Source organism: Salvelinus fontinalis, chromosome 8 (genome assembly GCF_029448725.1).
Source record: "Salvelinus fontinalis isolate EN_2023a chromosome 8, ASM2944872v1, whole genome shotgun sequence".
Lineage (NCBI taxonomy): Eukaryota > Metazoa > Chordata > Actinopteri > Salmoniformes > Salmonidae > Salvelinus > Salvelinus fontinalis.
In genome coordinates, this window is record NC_074672.1 from 16965217 (window position 1) to 16981379 (window position 16163).

The 16163-nt window shown below is 45.1% G+C and overlaps 2 protein-coding genes across 4 annotated transcripts in view; both read left to right on the forward strand.

The window, feature by feature from the left end:
- The first annotated feature begins 629 nt into the window (after positions 1-629).
- On the forward strand, positions 630-12643 carry tuba5 (tubulin alpha 5). Its single transcript, XM_055931435.1, has 5 exons — positions 630-815; positions 9968-10193; positions 11008-11156; positions 11295-11975; positions 12088-12643. Exons 1-5 carry the CDS (start codon positions 813-815, stop codon positions 12385-12387), a joined length of 1359 nt encoding a protein of 452 aa, XP_055787410.1. The 5' UTR covers positions 630-812; the 3' UTR covers positions 12388-12643.
- Positions 12644-13798: 1155 nt separating this feature from the next.
- Positions 13799-16163, forward strand: part of kdm5bb (lysine (K)-specific demethylase 5Bb) — a 41864-nt gene continuing 39499 nt past the window's right edge. For 2 of the 3 annotated variants that reach the window (XM_055931432.1, XM_055931433.1), the window contains exon 1: positions 13799-14146. In XM_055931432.1, the coding sequence (XP_055787407.1) occupies positions 13994-14146 (153 nt within the window). In that variant the 5' untranslated portion in view covers positions 13799-13993. The remainder of the gene's footprint in view (positions 14147-16163) is intronic. The other variant, XM_055931430.1, reaches the window with a different exon arrangement.

The window sequence follows — 16163 nt, forward strand, 5'->3', positions numbered from 1 at the left end:
AGAAGTGGGATGACACTACTGTGGGGCTATCAGGGGTGTGGATCAAATCAAATCAAATGTATTTATATAGCCCTTCTTACATCAGCTGATATCTCAAAGTGCTGTACAGAAACCCAGCCTAAAACCCCAAACAGCAAGCAATGCAGGTGTAGCAGCACTGGATGGATGTTTGGAGGGGAAGGGGTGTGTTTCCCATAAGAGAGGGTGGTCTTGTGATCCTTGATAAGAGCTTTATGACAGACTGCCCCATTGCAAGAGCCTGGTTCAGTTCCAACCGGGCTACCCTCCAAATTCACAACAATATCTACATGTAGATGTAGTATGAACCAAATCACATATACTGTATATGTAAATATTTGTTTATGTTGTTCAAACATCAATACTGTAGTCAGTTTATCAAAGAAGGGGGTCATCTTGGGATCCTTGATAAGAGCAGACTGACCCAAGGCCAGAGCCTGGTTCAGTTCCAACCTGACTACCTCCCAAAATCACAACAATATCTACATGTAGATGGAATATGAACCAAATCACATATTTTAGGTTACATGTAAATCCATTTTTGAAATGTCATCATACCTACACCGTCACCACTGGGTTCCAATGACAATTCGACTGGAGTGCTCAGGTATTTTAGTAGTGTGCAGGGCGGTGTGCTCAAAGTGCAGCGCAGACCCAGTCTACATTCCTGTGTTGGCGGAGACCTTTGTTGACGGAGCTGTAGCAAAACTTTTTGCGCCTTTACTGTATGCTAACAATTAATTTTCAAAACCTTTTTTACGCGTCTTCAATCATCCGAATCTTGACAGGAGGAAATGGTATGCCCGCACTTTACATAACTATTTAATTAGTCTCTTTTTGCATTGAAATCCTAAATGCGGTTACTACATTTTCCCCCATTTTTTGTGTTATTATTCATATTTGCCACCCTCAAAGGCAAATGTAATGTTCATACAGTCTGAAAATGTGGACCACTCGACGATTTCAGATGTTTCATTTGAAAAAGTTTTTATTGCCTTATGCATATAGCCTCGGCCATACGTAGGGCCCTATCCATTGAATGTATCCATTAGTATGAAAGTTGATACTTTGTTACTGCGTTCTTACAAGAATGTAATACAAAAGACAGTAAGTAGCCTACAGTATGAAGATAGGCAGAAACTCCTTCTCCAATAGAAAATCCCCAATCACACTTGTAGGCGATGTCATGGCGACTTCGGCTAGCTAAAGTCATGCGTAGAAATACGTAATGTCAAACCATTGTCTCGCACCGAACTGCGCATGTCCGGGCTGCACTCCTCCGATATATAGTTGTTTTTTAGGAAAATGAAAACATGTGACTTTCACGATGTTGGACTAATAACATGTTCAACTACTTAAGACATTGTCTCGAATCTAGGTTGTGCCTTTAGATTTTTTGAAAATTAAGAACTAAGGAATAATTTTTCACTTCTCTCTCTTATTGACTTCTCAAACCCCGGTCTGGTCTGCTTTGTCTGTTTCGCATGCGTTCCCGGAAGTCTTGCGCAGTTGCGCCTCTGGGTTTAGAAACTGTGGTAATACAGTATGCGTGGGAATAATGTATACTGTCTTGTGTCTGAAAGAGCGGAATCGAATGAATCTGTTGAGCCTGTGTGAGGAAGCGGAAAGTGGTATGGTGTGGGCAAAGATAGTGGATAAATGAAGATAGTTCACTCAGGCCTTTTACCATTTAAAAAGGGTAAGTTCCAGTCTACTTTACTGGGTTTCCTAAAGACACCAATGCAATAGCAGCTGATCCTGGTCTACTTAGTTCATTGAACCACAACAACAAAAAACAGCGAATTGTCTTCCGTCTCTGGTATGGTTCAGACGCAGCCGATTGAGTCACATGCTTGACAAACTTTCATTAGGTTTTCAACTTTCAAATGACAAATACATCTGTTAAAATATTAGCTTACTTTACCTGTATTTAGGTAGGAGTCTAGGAAAGTAATGTACTGTGATACAGTAACTTCCTATATTCTTTTTTATTTCACCTTTATTTAACCAGGTAGGCTAGTTGAGAACAAGTTCTCATTTGTAACTGCACAGAGTTACACATGGAATAAACAAAACATACAGTCAATAATACAGTGGAACAAATACAACTAAAAGTCTATATACAGTAAGTGCAAATGAGTTAAGTTAAGGCAATAAATAGGCCATGGTGGCGAAGTAATTACAATATAGCAATTAAACACTGGAATGGTAGATGTGCAGAGGATGAATGTGCAAGTAGAGATACTGGGGTGCAAAGGAGCAAGATAAATGAATAAATGCAGTATGGGGATGAGGTAGATAGATGGGCTGTTTACAGATGGGCTATGTACAGGTGCAGTGATCTGTGAGCTGCTCTGACAGCTGGTGCTTAAAGCTAGTGAGGGAGATATGAGTCTCCAGCTTCAGTGAATTTTGCAGTTCGTTCCAGTCATTGGCAGCAGAGAACTGGAAGGAAATGCGACCAAAGGAGGAATTGGCTTTGGGGGTGACCAGTGAGATATACCTGCTGGAGCACGTGCTACGAGTGGGTGCTGCTATGATGACCAGTGAGCTGAGATAAGGCGGGGCTTTACCTAGCAGAGACTTGTAGAACCTGTAGCCAGTGGGTTTGGCGACGAGTATGACGTGAGGGCCAACCAACGAGTGCGTACAGGTCGCAGTGGTGGGTAGTATATGGGGCTTTGGTGATAAAACTGATGGCACTGTGATACACTCTACTCAACAAACAAATTGGATGCAGTCTTGGAGGCTATTTTATAAATGACATCGCCGAGGATTGGTAGGATGGTCAGTTTTACGAGGGTATGTTTGGCAGTGTAACAGTATAACTTTAAACCGTCCCCTCGCCCCGACCTCGGGCGCGAACCAGGGACCCTCTGCACACATCAACAACGGTCGCCCACGAAGCATCGTTACCCATCGCTCCACAAAGGCCGCGGCCCTTGCAGAGCAAGGGGCAACACTACTTCTAGGTTTCAGTGCAAGTGACGTAACTGATTGAAACGCTATTAGCGCATACCTGCTAACTAGCTAGCCATTTCACATCCGTTACACTAGCATGAGTGAAGGATGCTTTGTTGCGATATAGGAAGCCGATTCTAGATTTATTTTTGGATTGGAGATGCTTAATGTGAGTCTGGAAGGAGAGTTTACAGTCTAACCAGACACCCAGGTATTTGTAGTTGTCCACGTATTCTAAGTCAGAGACGTCCAGAGCAGTGATGCTGGATGGGCGAGCAGGCGCGCGCAGTGATCGATTGAATAGCATGCATTTAGTTTTACTTGCGTGTAAGAGCAGTTGAAGGCCACGGAAGGAGAGTTGTAATGCATTGAATGTCAGGATTCCAAAAGTGGTGAGTGAAGGAGTCAGGCGCAGAGAGCAGGGTAGTTCAAAAAGGACGTGGATTTAATATTCTAAAATACCAGAGAGACGGTCACGCCACACACACAAGGGCGCGTAAAGTCCCAGTCCAAACAAACAGGACTAAATAGGAAACAGAACCGGGAGGGGCTGTAACTTCCCTCTGGGCAGTTGCCTAGGAGCCTTACTCTGCGCGCAGACCGAACAGGAGGAGACATAAAGCCTCACGTCCTTAGCTAACGTGGGCCACCAGTATTTACCCCTAAGACCACGCACTCGCAATCCCCGGATGACCTGAAGAAGGTAGTGTGTGAGCCCACCGAATCAATTGATCACGGACACCAAGCGGCACGTACCTGAGGCCGGTCGGACACTGTGAGGGCGCAGGTTCCAACCGCAACGCCCGCTCGATATCCGCGTCCACCTCCCATATCACCGGAGCCACCAGCCTAGAAGCTGGAAGGATGGGAGTTGGATCGATGGACCGGTCCTCAGTGTCATAGAGACGGGACAGCGCATCGGCCATAGTGTTAAGAGACCCTGGTCGATAAGAGATGGTAAATCTAAATCGGGTAAAGAACATGGCCCACCTAGCCTGACGCGGATTCAGTCTCCTCGCCGCCCGGATATACTCCAGATTGCGGTGGTCAGTCCAGATGAGGAAAGGGTGTTTAGCCCCCTCAAGCCAGTGTCTCCACACCTTCAGGGCTTTTAACATAGCTAGCAACTCCCGGTCCCCCACATCATAGTTCCGCTCCACCGGATCCAGCTTCTTAGAAAAGAAAGCGCAGGGGCGGAGCTTCGGTGGCGTGCCCGAGCGCTGTGACAGCACGGCTCCAACCCCAGCCTCGGACGCATCCACCTCCACTATGAATGCTAACGAAGGGTCCGGATGCGCCAACACGGGCGCCTCAGTAAACAGCGCCTTCAGCTGGCTGAAAGCCTCATCTGCCTCTGCCGGCTTGTTTGGAGAACACACATTTCTCAGCCTTGACGTATAGGTCATGCTCCAGCAGTCACCCAAGTACCTTGCGCACCAGGGAGACATGCGCGGCGCGTGTGGCAGAATAGATCAAGATGTCATCAATGTATACCACCACACCCTGCCCGTGCAGGTCCCTGAGAATCTCATCGACAAGGGATTGAAAGACGGCTGGAGCATTCTTTAACCCATACGGCATGACGAGGTACTCATAGTGGCCTGATGTGGTACTAAACGCTGTTTTCCACTCGTCTCCCTCCCGAATACGCACCAGATTATACACGCTCCTGAGATCCAGTTTTGTGAAAAAACGCGCTCCGTGGAATGATTCCACCGCCGTAGCGATGAGAGGTAGCGGATAACTAAATCCCACTGTGATCGAATTTAGACCTCGATAATCAATGCACGGTCGCAGTCCTCCCTCCTTTTTCTTCACAAAAAAGAAACTTGAGGTGACAGATGACATGGAGGGCCGAATGATCCCCTGCCTCAGAGTTTCCGTGACATATGTCTCCATAGCCAACGTCTCCTCCTGAGACGGTGGGTACACGTGACTCCTGGGAAGTGCAGCGTTCTCCTGGAGGTTTATCACGCAATCCCCCCGTCGATGGGGTGGTAATTTGGTCGCCTTTTTTTTACAAAAAGCGATCGCCAAATCGGCATATTCTGGGGGGATGCGCACAGTGGAAACCTGGTCTGGACTCTCCACCGACGTGGCACCGATGGAAACTCCTATACACCTACCTGAACACTCCTCTGACCACCCCTGTCTCCAGGAAATGAGGGGATTGTGACTAGCCAACCAAGGAATCCCCAACACCATTGGAAACGCAGGTGAATCAATAAGGTAGAAACTGATCCACTCCCTATGATTCCCCTGCGTTACCATGTCCAGCGGTATCGTGGCCTCCCTGACCAGCCCTGACCCTAACGGTCAGCTATCTAAGGAGTGCACGGGGGAAAGGTGGGTCTATCTGCACTAACGGAATACCCAACTTACGGGCGAGTCCGCGATCCATAAAACTCCCAGCTGCACCTGAATCAACTAGCGCCTTATGCTGGAGAGAGGGAAAAAACGCAGGGAAGAAAATAAACAAAAACATGTGACCAACAGGGAGCTCTGGGTGAGTTTGGAGCCTACTCACCTGGGGTGGCTGAGAAGTGTTCCGCCTGCCATCTCGACTCCCTGACTGACTCCTCCAGCACCGGTCCGAAGTGTGTCCTCTCCGGCCGCAGTAGGTGCAGGAGGAGCCTCCTCCGCCGGTCCCCCTAGATGCAGCTCCTCCCAACTCCATCGGAGTTGGAGCGGGAGGGCTGGAAGGTGGAACTGACAGGACCCCCTCTGAACGCCCGCAGGCAGCTAGCAGGTTGTCCAGTCGGATCGACATTTCTATAAGCTCGTCGAGGGAGAGTGTAGTGTCCCGACAAGCTAGCTCCCGGCGGACGTCCTCCCGAAGGCTGCATCGGTAGTGGTCCATCAGGGCCCTGTCATTCCACCCCGCACCAGCAGCCAAGGTCCGGAACTCCAAGGCAAAGTCCTGCGCGCTCCTCTTCTCCTGTCTGAGGTGGAACAGTCGCTCATCCACTGCTCGGCCCTCCTGAGGGTGGTCAAATACGGCCCGAAAACGGCGGGTGAACTCTGGGTAGTGGTCCCGAGCCGAGTCTGTCGGGAGACCACTCTTCTCCCATCGCTCCATCATCAGGTCCATCGCCGAACCGATCCGATGGAGGACGGCTGTGTGATGGAGGACACGCTCCTCCATCGATGGAAGAGGGGTGGTCGCTGCTCCTGCTGACTCCATGCTTTGGTGCGGGCTTCTGTCACGATTTCAAAAGTGGTGAGTGAAGGAGTCAGGCGCAGAGAGCAGGGTAGTTCAAAAAGAACGTGGATTTAATATTCCAAAATACCAGAGAGACGGTCACGCCACACACACAAGCGCGCGTAAAGTCCCAGTCCAAACAAACAGGACTAAACAGGATAGGAACAGACACCACAAGAAATGAAAGAAACACCACAAACAGAAAAACAAGCCCGCACAAAAGTCGACGGGCCAACTGGGTTTAAATAGCCCACAATCAAACCTAAACACGAAACAGGTGCAACAAATCAGACACAACTAAATGAAACAGAAAAGGGGATCGGTGGCAGCTAGTAGGCCGGCGACGATGACCGCCGAGCGCCGCCCGAACGGGAAGAGGCACCGCACCATCTTCGGCGGGATTCGTGACATTGAAGCTCGTCTGGAGATTAGTTAACACAGTGTCCAAAGAGGGGCCAGAAGTATACAGAATGGTGTCGTCTGCGTAGAGGTGGATCAGAGAATCACCAGCAGCAAGAGCAACATCATTGATGTATACAGAAAAGAGTCAGCCCGAGAATTGAACCTTGTGGCACACCCATAGAGACTGCCAGAGGTCCGGACAACAGGCCCTCCGATTTGACACACTGAACTCTATCAGAGAAGTAGTTGGTAAACCAGGCGAGGCAATCATTTGAGAAACCAAGGCTGTCGAGTCTGCCAATAAGAATGTGGTGATTGACAGAGTCGAAAGCCTTGGCCAGGTCGATGAATACGGCTGCACAGTGATGTCTCTTATCAATGGCGGTTATGATGTTGTTTAGGACCTTGATCGTGGCTGAGGTGCACCCATGACCAGCTCTGAAACCAGATTGCATAGCGGAGAAGGTACGGTGGGATTCGAAATGGTCGGTAATCTGTTTGTTAACTTGGCTTTCGAAAGACCTTAGAAAGACAGGGTAGGATAGATATAGGTCTGTAGCAGTTTGGGTCTGGAGTGTCACCCCCTTTGAAGAGGGGGATGACTGCGGCAGCTTTCCAATCTTTGGGAATCTCAGACGATACGAAAGAGAGGTTGAACAGGTGTAACGGCAGTCTAAGTCGTCCTCCTCCTCAGACGAGGAGAGGCGAGAAGGATCGGAGGACCAATGTACAGCGTGGTAAGTTTCCATGATTTAATAACAAGAAAACTAGACAAAATACAAAACAACAAACGTACTAACCGTCACAGTCCCGTGTGGCACAAACACTGACACAGGAAACAACCACCCACAAAATCCCAACACAAAACAAGCCACCTATATATGATTCTCAATCAGGGACAACGAATGACAGCTGCCTCTGATTGAGAACCATATTAGGCTGAACACAGAAACAGACAAACTAGACACACAACATAGAATGCCCACCCAGCTCACGTCCTGACCAACACTAAAACAAGCACAACACATAAGAACTCTGGTCAGGACGTGACAACAGGCTAGAAATAGGGGTTGCAACAATTACGGCAGATCATTTTAGAAAGAGAGGGTCCAGATTGTCTAGCCCGGCTGATTTGTATGGGTCCAGATTTTGGAACTCTTTCAGAACATCAGCTATCTGGATTTGGGTGAAGGAGAAATGGTGGGGGCTTTGGCGGGTTGCTGTGGCGGGTGCCGGGCAGTTGACCGGCAGTGGAAAGCATGGCCAGCCGTAGAGAAATGCTTATTGAAATTCTCAATTATAGTGGATTTATCGGTGGTAACAATGTCCTCCTGGGTGGCGCAGTGGTCTAGGGCACTGCATCGCAATGCTAGCTGCGCCACCAGAGTCTCTGGGTTCACGCCCAGGCTCTGTCGCAGCCGGCCGCAACCGGGAGGTCCGTGGGGCGACGCACAATTGGCATAGCGTCGTCCGGGTTAGGGGTTAGGGAGGGATTGGCCGGTAGGGATATCCTTGTCTCAGTATGTAAAAAAATAAATAATAATAATAATAATGTAATAAAATGTATGCAGTCTACTGTAAGTCGCTCTGGATAAGAGCTTCTGCTAAATGCCTAAAATGTAAATGCTTCCTAGCCTCAGAGCAGTGGGCAGGTTGGAGGAGGTGCTCTTATTCTCCATGGATTTTACAGTGTCCCAGAACATTTTTGAGTTGGTACTACAGGACGCAAATTTCTGTTTGAAAAAGCTAGCCTTAGCTTTTCTAACTGCCTGTGTATATTTGTTCCTAACTTCCCTGAAAGTTGCATACCACGGGGGCTATTCGATGCTAATGCAGAACGCCACAGGATGTGTTTGTGCTGGTCAAGGGCAGACAGGTCTGGAGTGAACCAAGGACTATATCTGTTCCTAGTTCTAAATGTTTTGAGTGGGGCATGCTTATTTAATAAGATGGTGAGGAAAGCACTTTTAAAGAATAGCCAGGCATCATCTACAGACGGGATGAGGTCAATGTCATTCCAGGATACCCCGGCCAGGTCGATTAGAAAGGCCTGCTTGCAGAAGTGTTTTAGGGAGCGTTTGACAGTGATGAGGGGTGGTCGTTTGGTCGCAGACCCATTACGGATGCAGGCAATGAGGCAGTGATCGCTGAGATCTTGATTGAAAACAGCAGAGGTGTATTTGGAGGGCGAGTTAGTTAGGATGACATCTATGAGGGTGCCCGTGTTTACGGATTTGGGGTTGTACCTGGTAGGTTCATTGATAATTTCTGTGAGATTGAGGGCATCAAGCTTAGATTGTAGGATGGCCGGAGTGTTAAGCATGTCCCAGTTTAGGTCACCTAGTAGCACGAGCTCAGAAGATAGATGGGGGGCAATCAATTCACATATGGTATTGAGGGCACAGCTGGGGGCAGAGGGAGGACTATAGCAAGTGGCAACAGGGAGAGACTTGTTTCTGGAGAGGTGAATTTTTAGAAGTAGAAGCTCGAATTGTTTGGGTACAGACTTGGATAGTAATACAGAACTCTGCAGGCTATCTTTGCAGTAGATTGCAACACCGCCCCCTTTGGCAGATCTATCTTGGCGGAAAATGTTATAGTTAGCAATGGAGATTTCAGGGTTTTTGGTGGTTTTCCTAAGCCAGGATTCAGTTGTGTACATAAATGAAACATGTAGTCTAGTACATAGCCTATGGGCCTATGCATGATACCTTGTGCTTTTTAAAGAACCAGACGTCATCATACAATAAGTTACTTTGTATTCCTGATTTAGGAGTTATATTTATCTTTGTGACTTACTGTGTTATTACACAGCATTTTAGTTTTACATTTTTACAGATGCCATTTCATTTTCAAATGTCAGTTTATTACCACCTTGTGAGAACCTAGAATTCCCTCCCCCTGAGATCCAGTGCCAAGACTTACGAATCTGGACCTGCTGAAACATGTGTCTGGCAGTCTGCCTAAAATATATTCTTTAAACACTTAGGTACAGTTTCCCAGAGTCAGATTAGGCCTAGTTCTGGACAAATTTGGAGCTACCATATTGCTCTCTACTTTTGGAATTACCTTTAAATCCTTGAACCACGTGGTAATGGATATATCCTGATTTTTTCTATATCCGGTTTTGCTTTTCATCCGGCTTCTTCAGTTTTGACTGTTCTTACTGAGGTGTAAACAACCAGCCAAAGCAGAAAAGATAACCTACACAAATGTTGTTATTAGTAAATCCTAGATGTCAGCATAGTTGAATTCCTTGTGTGTTAATATAGTCCGATTTATAGTATCTGTGTGTCAGACGGGTTTTGCTGTTTATGTATTTTCCACTTCAGCCAGACGGTTTGAGGAACAGGAAGTAGTCATGCTGTTGTTTTTTGCCAACAGAGAGAGTGTATCTCCGTCCACGTGGGTCAGGCGGGAGTTCAGACTGGCAATGCATGCTGGGAACTCTTCTGCTTGGAACACGGTGTGGGGCCTGACGGGGTGTTCAATGAAGAGGACCAGGGGCCTAATTCACGGACTGACCCCTTCAACACCTTTTTCAACACAGGAAGTTCTGGCCGCCATGTTCCCAGGGCCATATTTGTGGACCTGGAGCCAACGGTGGTCGGTAAGCAATGTCATTTGTAACATTTTGTTTCTCTCCACCCATCATTCATGTTTGTGTGTGTGATTGCACATGTGTGAATGCATATCCATCCTCATGGGCCAGGCAGGAGTGCTAATTGGGAATGCATGCGGGAACCTGTGCTGGATAGAGCATGGTATCCAAGAGACAAGACCATTGTTGGTGGCGGTGATGACCCCTTTTACACTTTCTTCAATGAGCGTGGCTCAGGAAAGCTTGTACAAAGGGCTGTATTTGTGGACCTAGTCAGCTGTAATTGGTAAGTGGTGGTGTAGAATATTGATACAAAGAAGAAGAGATGATAAAATAATTCAATGTTGAATAAATGAGGGGTTTATTAGTGATATACATCCCAAACGTTCACAACAATAACAACTGGGCCAACAACAAAATGATGAATGAATAAAGAAAGCCCACACACAGCATATGCTGCTCCAAAGTACACACAAGTGTTCCTTGCCAAGTAATAATGAATAAAATGCAAGGTTACTTCTAATGAGCTGCAGTATGTCTGTTAAGTAGTGTGCATTAATCAAAACACTTACATTACTGTAGCAGTTCTAGAAGTGTTACTACTGCACATTAATAAATACAAAAAATTCTGATTGTTAAAATTGTGAATCTACATTACACTGTGGGTGGATGTAAGTACAGCTTTATAAGCTACATAATATCAATGCACAGGACTGCCAACCAAGAGCAAATCAACAATTAATTGATACCACTGTGTGATAATTTAGGTGACATTTACAGTTGATGTCCTATATTTGTTGATGAGTGATTGTTTTCCCTCCAGATGAGGTCAGGACGGGAATGTACAGGCAGCTCTACCATCCTGAGCAGCTCATCTCTGGAAAGGAGGATGCAGCCAATAACTACGCCCGTGGACACTACACCGTGGGGAAGGAGATCATTGACGGGGTTCTGGAGCGTGTCCGTAAAATGGTAAGTATCACATTAAGACCAGATCTTGGTCATACAGTCAAGGGAAGGATTTGAGTCATAATGTAGTAATAATATAGGCTAAGGCCAATATATATGTGCATCACTGGTGTTGAGTTGGTCAATTGTTTTTCTCCCTAGACTGACCAGTGCACAGGGCTACAAGGATTCCTCATCTTCCACAGCTTCGGAGGCGGCACTGGCTCTGGTTTCACCTCTCTGCTGATGGAGCGCCTGTCTGTTGACTACGGTAAGAAGTCCAAGCTGGAGTTTGCCATCTACCCAGCTCCCCAAGTGTCCACAGCTGTGGTAGAGCCATATAATTCCATTCTGACCACCCACACCACCCTGGATCACTCTGACTGTGCCTTCATGGTGGACAATGAGGCCATCTACGACATCTGTCGCCGCAACCTTGATGTTGAGCGTCCATCCTACACCAACCTCAACAGATTGATCGGTCAGATCGTTTCCTCCATCACTGCCTCCCTACGCTTTGATGGTGCCTTGAATGTAGACCTCACAGAGTTCCAGACCAATTTAGTCCCATTCCCCCGCATTCATTTCCCCCTGGTCACCTACGCGCCCATTATCTCCGCTGAGAAGGCCTACCATGAGCAGCTGACCGTCTCTGAGATCACCACTGCCTGCTTCGAGCCAGCCAATCAGATGGTCAAGTGTGACCCTCGCCATGGCATGTACATAGCCTGCTGTATGCTGTACCGTGGAGATGTGGTGCCCAAAGATGTGAATGCTGCCATTCAAAATATCAAGACCAAACGTTCCATCCAATTTGTGGATTGGTGCCCCACCGGTTTCAAGGTAAGTAACATGATTGCCTCCTGTATATGGTTTATATTGCATTTTGAGATGAACACCATATTTATTTTGCTGCCTAAGGGGTCATTTGTTTATTTTATTTCTATCTAATCAGGTTGGGATCAACTATCAGCCCCCGACTGCCGTACCTGGAGGTGATCTAGCTAAAGTCCAGAGGGCTGTGTGCATGCTGAGCAACACCACTGCCATTGCTGAAGCCTGGGCCCGTTTGGACCACAAGTTTGACCTCATGTATGCCAAACGTGCCTTTGTGCACTGGTATGTAGGTGAGGGCATGGAGGAGGGAGAGTTCTCTGAGGCCAGAGAAGACCTGGCTTGTCTGGAGAAGGATTATGAAGAGCTGGGCAGAACAAGCACAGACTCTGATGATGATGAAGCGAGTGAGGAATATTAAGAACCAAATAACCATGATGTCCAATCTGTCTATTAAAAATGTCATATTCTGTCTTTGTATTCTTTCTTCTTGTAACAATATATTGTTGTATCTTCCTACCCTGAACGAAAACACCTGAAGTTGTATAAACCGTATGTACAGCCAGATGCACTTTTTGTGGTTTATTAACGCCTTGTTAAATCGGTAAGTTCCAAAGTGCCATGTTTTGCAATTGCAATAGTTTTCAGCTTCTGAATAAAATCGGTCTTGAATACAACATTGCACAAGATATTTTTTTCTCTGCATATTTCTTTGAAATTCATGATGATTAGCATGTTACAGCTAGGGCCAAACTCAACCAGGAGTAGATTGGAGAACCTTACCCACGTTCTGTTGTCATGTTCTGTTTCAGTAATAATGTATTGAGGATTTATATTTAGTTTACTAACAGTATATTATGAGTCTATAGATGTATAAATATTGTATAATGATGTAATAAACAGTTGTAACCCATTGCTGGTCGCAATCAGTGAGCTGATGACTGTTGCTACTGGGCTATGGTCTCTGGATCATTATTGTGGAGCGCATCGATCAAATTTGTGACTAGCCTCAAACTGTTACATATCAAAACTCATCAATGCTCGCCCCCTGCAAAGCAGATACATCCAATCAAAATACTCCCATCGGGGCTATTTAAAGAACAAGTTCCGGCAGCCGTGAAGGTGTCACCTGAAAATATCCCTCCGCGATAATAAACAGTAGCCAGTGAGGATACAATGGAAAGCATTTTCAAGAATGAATACTCTGAAATCATAATATTTTACCAATCAACATGGTGCACAATTACGTATATTCAACTTGCCAATAAGACGATGTTTTGTTAGACGAACAATATTTGACATTATAATGAAGCTGCTGGTTTGGATGTAGCATAGGCTTCAAATGCACTGTGTGCTACAGTACTTCACTGAGCACTTCAGTCGGGTGCATTCAATCTTGTGACTTAATAATAGGCCTCTACATAGCCTATATATGTGTCATTACAATTTAGTTTTAAAAAATTGATTAGAGTCTGACTAAAGAAAGTAGTAATTTATGCGTAGTTTATACTCCATCTTTTCCAACATAATTCTGTGTAAATTACACTAAATTCAACACGACAATGGTGTGTCAAAACAAACGGGAATTTGTATATTTACATATTAATGTCTGTATATGATTAACAATTAAAATATTTAGGAATCATTTTAGAAATATATTGGTGCAATCGACAATAATCACAATCCATGTAATAAAATTCTGTAATTTATATTGATTTACAATGTTTAACATGCAGTAGGATTGATGTCTAAGGTCAGAGAATGAGTTTGCAAACATAAGAGGTTTTAGAAAAATTATATGGTATCTACTTTTTTAGGCGGACGTAGTCACTGCCTTAGAACATTCATTTCACTGTGTGTGTATGTGTGTTTGGCTGAGCTGCCTCGTATTGTTGATCCCGATTGACTTCGAGAGACCCTGACATTGGAAAATTAGAAGGATATACCTACGGACAGACCATAAGATAAGGCGACACACTGTGACCAGGCTACCTGTGTTGTCTGAGCTCTTAGATTGGACCAAGACCATGACCCAGCCTCGGCCGGACGAGTTCAAGCCGCCTCAGGAGTGCCCAGTCTTCGAACCAAGCTGGGAGGAATTTGCCGATCCTTTTGCTTATATAAATAAGATCCGTCCAATTGCGGAAAAAACGGGTATTTGTAAGGTCCGCCCGCCTCCGGTAAGTGTGGTCGAGCTGCTGAATGGTTTAACAGATTCTTTAAAACCGTTTTAACAAAATTGACAACCACAAACACGGGGGTTAAAGGGACCTTTTCAACATGGCGGATGAAGGTTCTGCTGATTCTTTTGTATCATTAATATGTTTATATAGCTAGCTAACTACATAATCAAGCTGGTTTTAATATCTAACGTTAACTACCTGATCAACTGAATCAACGTTAGTGGCATTGTGTAACTGCAGCAGGCAACGTTAATGAAAATAACTTGCTAATGTAACCTGCTTAGACAATGTTGACTGCTTCTTCAATCATTGAAATCGTCGTGCTAGCTAATTGAGCTAGCTAGCTAACGTTAGCTGACTAACAAATCGTGAGATCATCCTTTCGTTAACGACAGATGTCAAACTAGCTTGTGCGATGACCGACAGTGAAGTATGTCAGTAAAGTGTAAAACGACAAGTTAGCCAACGTTAGTAGTAACAGCTAACGTTAGCTAGTTAACGTTACTTAAAACAAACAGCATTCAATAAACCAAAAAGCTAGTTATGTCAATTGAATTTACGTGGAGACTTACAGCTGTGTTCATTAGCTAGCCGCTTGCTACCAAGACTGATCAGCGTAGTTTTGTCATCAGGCGAGAAAACAATACACACTGCATACACCATTTGTCTTTGGCAGAAGATACCGACCCTACCGTTATGCTGAGCTGCATTGGGATCTGAACGCAATCATGGCTACATCATGGCTACATTAAAACACTGTGGAGTCAGCATGAAATATGGGTCGGAAAACTTACCTCAATGCAGGGATGGGATATGCCACTGTACTCAATTGTACCTATAAACACACTGCCCCATTGAGAAGATTGAAATACTGTTTTCTCCCCCCAGAAAACTGCCCTTTTTGTCTTCATGCTAGTTAACAGCAGCCATTATGGAATGGCATATGGAGTTGATTGGCTGACATTGCCATTCCAGAATGGCTACTGCTTGCTAGCATGCGAGGAGGAAGAAAAGAGCAGTTTGATGATAGAACTATCAGTATTTCAATCTTCTAGTCGATCTTCTAGTCACGCTGTCTCCATGGTGTCTTAATTTAACCCCAGTGCAGCTCGGTGTAAACAAGCGTAACATTAGGGTCGATATCTTCTGGCAACTTTTGTCTTTAATTGATTAGCTTGGTAGATCAAAAATAATAGGCAACCTTTTGACATTGTCTGACCATAGTCACTGGTAGGGTTTCAACATTTCTGTGAACTTTCAATACATTTCCAGGTTTTTCAGAAATCCTGGTTGTGGATTTCCTACTTATTCCTTAATGATTTCAAGAATTTTTCCAACCTGGAGTTTGTGAAAACCAGGGAATTTATTGAAAATTCCTAGAATTTTGCAACCCTAGTCACTGGTAATGCCAAAGAGCTGTAACTTTACAGAGACGGGTAATGTTGGTTGATTAGTTACTATGAATGTTGTTTTTAATGTCATTCAGATAAACTTCTAACTTCCCACAACTAAGGATCACCTGTATTTATTAGTCTCCAGTTTGGTGTAGCCTAAACTTATTTATAACTGTGAACTTTTTGGAAACTGAAATAAAAGGCCCCCTGAACCCAAAAAGATGGAATCCATAAATGAATAATAGGCATCAGTCAAATAACATATATTATTAGATAGGAGTTTATTAGTCACATGCACAGGATTGCAGATGTAATCCTAGGGTACACTGAAATTCTTATGCGCCGAGCTCCAACAGTACAGGTAAAAAAAAAGACAAGTATTGGTTATAACTATCCATCAATATTGGATGTAGTCTAAAATGAGTGATAAGTAATTTCATTGATTGATGTAAATATCCTGGTGCAATGGAATGTTCACTCAGTAGGCCTGACCGTTTCTTGGCTGTTGAATTCCATCTAGCCATTTTGTTGGTCTTTAGGTGATGTTAGTTAGGCTAGTGGGTTTAAGATAAGGAATCAATCGTGCTGTATGCTCTACAATGCTCATGTTGTAACCCAAA

Coding starts and splice junctions, on each gene's coding strand:
- tuba5 (XM_055931435.1), top strand. Junction 10,194..11,007: donor CCTGGAGCCAACGGTGGTCG/GTAAGCAATGTC, acceptor TTTTCCCTCCAG/ATGAGGTCAGGACGGGAATG. Junction 11,157..11,294: donor TGGAGCGTGTCCGTAAAATG/GTAAGTATCACA, acceptor TTTTCTCCCTAG/ACTGACCAGTGCACAGGGCT.